At 37.7% G+C, this 7,229-nt stretch overlaps 1 protein-coding gene across 1 annotated transcript in view; it reads right to left on the bottom strand.

The window, feature by feature from the left end:
* ero1a (endoplasmic reticulum oxidoreductase 1 alpha) overlaps positions 1–5,216 on the bottom strand; it is a 9,535-nt gene extending 4,319 nt beyond the window's left edge. The window contains exons 1-8 of the mRNA XM_008405996.2: positions 4,796–5,216; positions 3,763–3,882; positions 3,598–3,681; positions 3,070–3,111; positions 2,889–2,968; positions 2,028–2,101; positions 1,657–1,777; positions 387–448 (exon numbers count right to left, since the gene is read on the bottom strand). Coding sequence (XP_008404218.1) covers positions 387–448; positions 1,657–1,777; positions 2,028–2,101; positions 2,889–2,968; positions 3,070–3,111; positions 3,598–3,681; positions 3,763–3,882; positions 4,796–4,870 — 658 coding nt within the window. The 5' untranslated portion in view covers positions 4,871–5,216. The remainder of the gene's footprint in view (positions 1–386; positions 449–1,656; positions 1,778–2,027; positions 2,102–2,888; positions 2,969–3,069; positions 3,112–3,597; positions 3,682–3,762; positions 3,883–4,795) is intronic.
* Positions 5,217–7,229: the final 2,013 nt, after the last annotated feature.

The following is a 7,229-nucleotide window of genomic DNA, read 5'->3' as shown; positions in this document are numbered from 1 at the left end:
GAAGTTCCTGCTGGGGTTGCTAGGTCACGGGGCTGTTCCTGCTGGGGTTGCTAGGTAACGGGGCAGAGTTCTGTTGGGGTTGCTAGGTAACGGGGCAGAGTTCTGCTGGGGTTGCTGGCTAACAGGGAAGTTCCTGCTGGGGTTGCTAGGTAATGGGAAAGTTCCTGCTGGTTTGCGGCGTTACATTCTGGAGGTTTTTGAAACGACTCGTTTTCCAGACACTAAAAATCACGAACTTATTGCCAAAAAACTGCTGGCTGGTTTTCTTAAGCACTTGTGATGTTTTTAGAAGCGGTTGAATAAAAGCATAACAACACACAAAATGTGAATTTTAAGCTAGCTGGCTAGCTAGCTAGCTAGCAGGATTGAAATAAAATGCAGCTTACCTTCACTTCCTGAGCTGCTCTGAAAGGAGCTGGGCATGAGCGGTCGCTTGACGGTGAACGGCCTGAAATGAAAACATAGAAACCCTGAATGGTGCTTCATGGTGAAGCTTCCTAACTTTGATCCAACTGGTCCAAAGAACCAGCGATCTGCAACCTGCCGCTGTGGCTCTTCCACAATGGGTCTGCATGACTTTGCTTTTTTAAAATTAAATTGTTTAATTTGTGTAGTTGAATTTTCACCCACCAAGAATTACACTAAAATGATCCGATTTTCTAGTCATTAAGTTGGAATCTCTGTTTTTTTTTTCTTAAATTATTTTATGCCTCACAGAAAAGAAAGATCCATCTACTTTTTGCTATATTTTTTATTCTTATCTTTATTTTAAATCTTAAAAATAAACATAAAATTGTGGTCAACAAATTTCCTACAGTGTATTTTTATCAGAAGTCTTCTTATTTCAAACAGTTGTGTAGCATTTGCAGCTCTGAACGAGTTTTATTTGGCTAGACTGAGAGTAGAAATAAAGTTATTACTGTTAAGTAAAAACAAATAAATTGAGAAAACATTTTTGTAAAGTGAAATGCATAGAAACATGAATTAATTCAACTTAAAATTCAAAAATACAATTTGAAATACATTTTAAAACAATTAATTTGGTAACAATTTTTTTTAATAATATTTTTTAATAATAAAATGATAATTAAATAATTTAAATAATAATGGAGAAAATTGTAACTAACTGAAACTATATCATGCATTTATAAAACTAACAAAAACACACTGAAATTATGTGTATGATCATCTTTGTTTTCATGTTTATTAATCTATTTATTAGTCTTTCAAATTGATGTGAATTTTTTTTTTTTTTCCCCCCAAACAAGATGTTTATGTCGACTGTCGGCAAATTACGGCACGATAATCCCCTGGCGGCTACGCTATGCTACGCTAGCCTGCAAAACGGCGACGACAAAAGTTGGGCTAAAACACCAGAGTCGGTTGTTGTTCAACAATAATTTAATAACTTTATTTGAAGACGGTATCTTCTGTTTAGTATTCATTACCAAAATGGATCTAAAATGAACCAAAGCAAGACAAAACTAAAACTACCAACTAATAAAAAATAGCTAACACACTCTAAAAATTTAAACTAATTTAGATATACAAAACGTCACAACAAAATGAAACTGTAATGGAAAACCCTGGTGAAGGCTGCAGACGCCTGATCTAGAGTATTTTCTCTCAGCCGTTTGGTTTTGCGTTGCGTCGTACTTGAAGCAGTTCTCCTCGTAGATGCTGTTCCAGATCTGCCACGCCTCCGGACCTTTGTAGCCCGTGTAGCGCTCCGGGTTCAGCAGCAGGTCGACGTACTGGGAGTCCGGCGACTCCTCGTCTGGGAAACGGCAACAATTAGTCACAAACGGTCACAAACAGTCATCCATCTGTCAGGCGATTTCAGCAACACCAAGAGAGCAAAACAGAAGCAAATCCTCACTTCTGTTTTCTAAAATATGCAAACAGCCTCATTTATTCCCAGTCACTAAGACAATCATTAGTGTCATATTTTCTGCATTATAAATCAATTTGTATTAGATATAGTCCTTTATTGTTATTATTATAATTATATTTATGCATTTCTGTACCGTCAATAACGCAGAAACGCTCGGCCTTGTCATCGTGTTTGCGCCAGTCCAATAAAGCTTCTCTGGTCTTCTCACTGAAAACAAAAGCAGAGGTTATAATAATAATAAATAAAAAGAAATAATCATCATCATAGTAATAAATAAAAACTTTATTTAAAACCAGACAATGTAGCTCAAACATCCATCCATTTTCTTTCACCCTTGTCCCTCAGTGGGGTCAGGAGGTGCTGGTGCCTCTCCAGCTAACGTACCGGGCGAGAGGCGGGGTCACCTGGACAGGTCGCCAGTCTGTCGCAGGGCAACACAGAGACACACAACCATGCACACACACACTCACACCTAGGGGCAATTTGGAGAGGCCAATTAACCTGACAGTCATGTTTTTGGACTGTGGGAGGAAACTGGAGTACCTGGAGAAAACCCACCATGCACAGGGAGAACATGGAGACTCCATGCACAAAGACCGGGGCCGGGAATCGAACCCAGAACCTTCTTGCTGCAAGGCAACAGCTCTACCAACTGCGCCACTGTGCAGCCCTAGCTCAAACATAAATGTCACTATTTGATGTGCTGTGCCAGATTATAACATTAACTAATTGACAGGTTATAAAAATGACTGTAAATATAATAATTAAATAAAACATAATATAAAACTACAGGGTTCAGTTTCAGAGCGTCTGACTCAGAATTTCGGTTGTTGGTTTGCAGAAAAAGGCGCCGTCTGTTACTGATGGAGGTTGTCAAAGGCTGATTATTGGTTATAAATTAGCAGTTTTCTTTAAAAAAAACAACCCCCCCCCCCAAATTTTTAAGCTTTTTACTTCATGCATATCAGAAAGAGTCGATTTGGTTGTGACTCGCCTCAGAGAAACATCCACGGCTCCCAGATGTTTCTCCTTCTCACATTCAGTCAGCGGCTGCTTGTTCGCCTCTGCAGAATACTGACAGTAAAAAGAACATTCATTATTTATTTTTTATTTAAAAACAGTAACTTTCATCAGTTTTATAATGTACAAACTGCGTTAACTTTAAACTCTCTCACCTTGTTGTGTGGAGCGGATCGGATTCCCTCTGGAACTTCGTTCTGGTAACAAATACAGGTTTAAATTCACGTCAAATATTTTCCACTTCCAGTTGTTTTAAAAAGCGATTAGCATCTCGGAGAGGAAAACGGAGGCACGTTAAAGTTTTTATGAGTCGATAGTAGTAAAGTGTGTGTCCATTTCTTAGAGGAAAACTTTATTTTTGCCTCTATGAATGTGATTCTTAGAGATTTTTGATGTGAAAATCAATTTTTAAAGTTTAAAATTTTAAACTTTAAATCTTCATGCAGTCAAAACCTCACAAAATCAAATACCAACTACCATAAAAGTAAAACTAAGCTCAAGTTTCACACTTTTAAAAGAGTAAAAAGTCTGTGGAGTCAACAAGAAGCTGAAAACTTGTTTCAAATTTGACCTTCAAACATTATCTTCCACGCAGTTTGCCACAAAAACAGCTGTTCTGCTTTCTGCGGCTGAATCTGCAGGAAAGACAGAAGAAAAACAGTTTGCATCCAGGTGAGACTTACAGGTGAGCAAGGCTTCACAGCGCAGTCTCTCAGACCGCAGTGGCTGTCCGCCGTCCAGAAAGGACACGGTTTGTTCAGATTCACCTGGAAAACAGGTCACCAGAAACGCTTAGAAACAGATTATTTAATCCGATAATCTGTGAATTACGAGTCAGTCTGTATTACCTTGTAGAACCTGAAGTAGTGGGACTCCAGGAGAGGTAGAAGTCTGGGGAAAATCTGCTCGTTGTTGAAACTGTCGATGGTTTCGACGTCGCATGTACAGTCGTCCAGTTCACCTGTGACCTGGGGAAAAAATGTTTTTCTTATTTGAATCATAAATTTCTCAGTTAAGTCTAAAAAACTGAATGTTTGTCTCTCAGAAAGAAACCAGGAGCCTGACTGCTGAATAAGTGCCACTATAATAAAACATGTAAATGACCTGTAGGGGCAGGATGCCTCACCAAAACTATTTTACTGTTGTAGACAAAAAAAATAAAAAAATCATAATTTTCCATGCAGGTATAACTGAAGCAACAATATTCCTGCTTTGAACATGAAAAATTATAAATACAAAAGCAACAAAGACATGAGAAATAATCCCATCTTCAGCTTTCAAAAATTATTTTTACTAAATAGCAGCGTGTTAATCTAAAATAATGATTTAAYTTAAGGATTTTTTAAGGTTTTAATAATGTCCAATTAATTAATCTGCCCCAGGAAAACATAACATCTCGTGATTATATGTGTCACTTGTCAGACAATAAACAAACAATAAACACAACTTTTAAATGTAAATCAAGGCATTAAGGACAAGAATGATGTCTATTTTCCACCTCTAAATAAGAAGAAATGCACAGAAAATGCATAAATATTGTTGGGGCACCAAAAAGCATTTGTGTTACGGTTAGGACACCCAAATAGCTAGCAACGCCCCTGAGTCTGATGCAAGGTGTTGAATATCATCAGCAACTCTTATGCTACATGGCAGCACAAGATGGATACAGTGTTTACAGTGTAAAAAGAAAGTACATTTTTACTTTAAAGTCCAAGTGGATTAGGAATAACCTTCTTTATAGTGTTATGAACACAAATAACGTCTGAATTTAAAAGTTTTTATCCACTGTTGACGAATTAAGTGACCAAGTTGCTCATAACTGCCAAACAAATTCTAATAATAAATACCACCTGGGTTCAAATGAGGCAGGACGTCGCTCACCTGACAGAAACACCTGCCGTGTGCAGATCCGGACACCTGGAGGAGGAAGAGGAGGAGGAAGACCACCGACTCCATCAGGATCTGTCTGGGGTTCTGCTCTCAGCTTATTATTTACTACAGCTCATCTGAAGCCGCTTTCAAGTTGCGTGTTTTGTTAGAAGTGAGGAAAAAAAACGCTTCGGCAGCTGCAGCTGTGAGGAGGCAGTGATCTCACGTGAAGTGTCATTTCCTGATGTTTCCTCATTTCCAATCCGCTACGTGCCGTACGTGACGTCCGGCTGCCGCGCTCGTTTGACTCACATCTGTCTTCATCGTCAGCGACTGTTGAGGAAAAATTAGGTTTTGGTGAAACAAACACGGTCCATGGTTCWCACAGAAGATCCGTTAATAGTGCATTTAATAACGGATCGGCAGTTTCGTCAAATTCTGTCACGTTTCCATGGTGTAACTCCGCAAATTAGCCACATGGGGGCGATAGAGAGCAGATGCATTTTACCTTTGGAATTTTTTTTGTATTGGGGGATATACACGCTGTAGTATGGAGGAGTTTTGGTCCTCCATACATATGGGCATATATAAGAGAAATTGTTAAAAATATTGTCTATACTTAAGGGAATGAAGTTACATTCACTTTGATTAATCAATTTTATACAAGGTGCGTTGATCTGAACAACATTTAGCTTGCCCAATTGTTTGATAGTCAGATTTTGTTTTATCATTATTAATTATATTACAGTAGTGTGTTTTTTAATAATTTGCTTAAACCTTTTTATTATAAATTCTTAGGCAAAATGTAATCGAATTTTCATATTTTAAACATCTTTTTATTTAAATAGCTTTTTATAAACCAATGTGTGACTGAATAATCTTTTTTGAATTAATAAAGACACTTTCCTGCTCATCTGAATTATTGTATTTTTATTTATTTTTACATTTTTGGTTTGTTTCTCCAGATTAGCATTATGCAGTTATCCCACTTTTGTGCCAACATATTGGGGGCATGGTTTTTAGAATAAAACTCTGTTTTTGGTTTATTCTGCATTATTTATGCCAAGTACATTTCTGGACTGCTAAGCAAGAAACAAACAGACAAATTTCAAATTCAAAATTTAAAAATACTTTATTAATCAGTAAAGGGAAATTAAATAATAATTTCTGACCCAAAGCCATTTGTGTTTCAATGGAACACACTGACTATTTTTAAAAGCGATGACATCAAAATGTTTGATCTGTTTGCCTGCTGTGGTTGCAAAAAGAAGTGTAGCAGCAGAAACACAGCATCCAGTGGTAAAACCAGCTGACCAAACATGCTGGAGCTCAGTGTGGGTTGCTAGATAACAACAGTGCCCCTGGAATGCAACTTAAAAATCTGCAGGTTTTTGATACGGCTCATATTCCATACACAAAAAACATTAACTTATTAACAGAAACAGACTGTGTATGTTTTTTAAGTGCTTGGACTGTTTTTAGACGCAGTAGAAAACCAAATGGAAGTATAAGAATCCTCAAAATGTGAATTTCAGTCACAATAACAATGCAGTAATATCTTCAAGATGGCTTAGAAGTGTTGTGAGCAACTGAGACAATGCTAAAATAAAAAATAAAATGACACTGTAAAATATTACATCACTGTAAATATTTAGTAACTGGTTCCAGTACGTTATACAACATAATTTATATAAACTTCTGGTACATATACCACATATCCATCCATTCGTTTTCTAACACCCTTGTCCCAGTGGGGTCAGGAGGGGTTTTGGTGCCAATCTCCAGCGAGATATTTCGGGCGAGAGGCGAGGTCACCGTGGACAGGTCACCAATTATACCACATATATGAGGTGTAATATATTTGAAATAATTTGAATTACAAATTAGAAACAACATCCATAAAATGTCTACTGCTGTAGAAAATGTCTTCACACCTCAGTGCTACCAGTAATAAGAGTGGTGGGGCAATAATCACTCTCTGGGGGTTTTGTGGGAAGAAGTTTGTACTTTCCGTCCTACGTGGTTGTCGTGAGTGCAGAAACCTTGCTCTGCCAAATGAACTGGTGGTTTATAAAACGGCCCACAGAACACGTTTCACATCATAGCAGTTTCTGCTGCAGAGAAGACCATGACGAGCCTCCCCTTCGCCTTCCTGTTATTGATAATCGTGATAGTGCCGACAATCTCAGCTCAAGGTATGTGAATTATTCAAGCAAGTTTTAACATGCTTTTTAGATTTTTTAAATGTTGCATGGCAATGATGTTTGGCAACTGTCATTTACTCTTTCCTGTATTTTTTGTGAAAGGTGGCATCTCAACATGCTGTCTAAAATTCACTGGCACCAAAATTCGTCGAGAATTACTGTTGAGCTACTATCAAGAAGATAAATCATATTGCAGACTACAAGCAGTGGTGTAAGTTAGAAAATCGACTCTCCTGTTTGTT

Source organism: Poecilia reticulata, linkage group LG3, assembly GCF_000633615.1.
Source record: "Poecilia reticulata strain Guanapo linkage group LG3, Guppy_female_1.0+MT, whole genome shotgun sequence".
Taxonomy (NCBI): domain Eukaryota; kingdom Metazoa; phylum Chordata; class Actinopteri; order Cyprinodontiformes; family Poeciliidae; genus Poecilia; species Poecilia reticulata.
The sequence above is the reverse complement of the archived record's forward strand: the minus strand, read 5'-3'. Positions and strand labels throughout refer to the sequence as shown.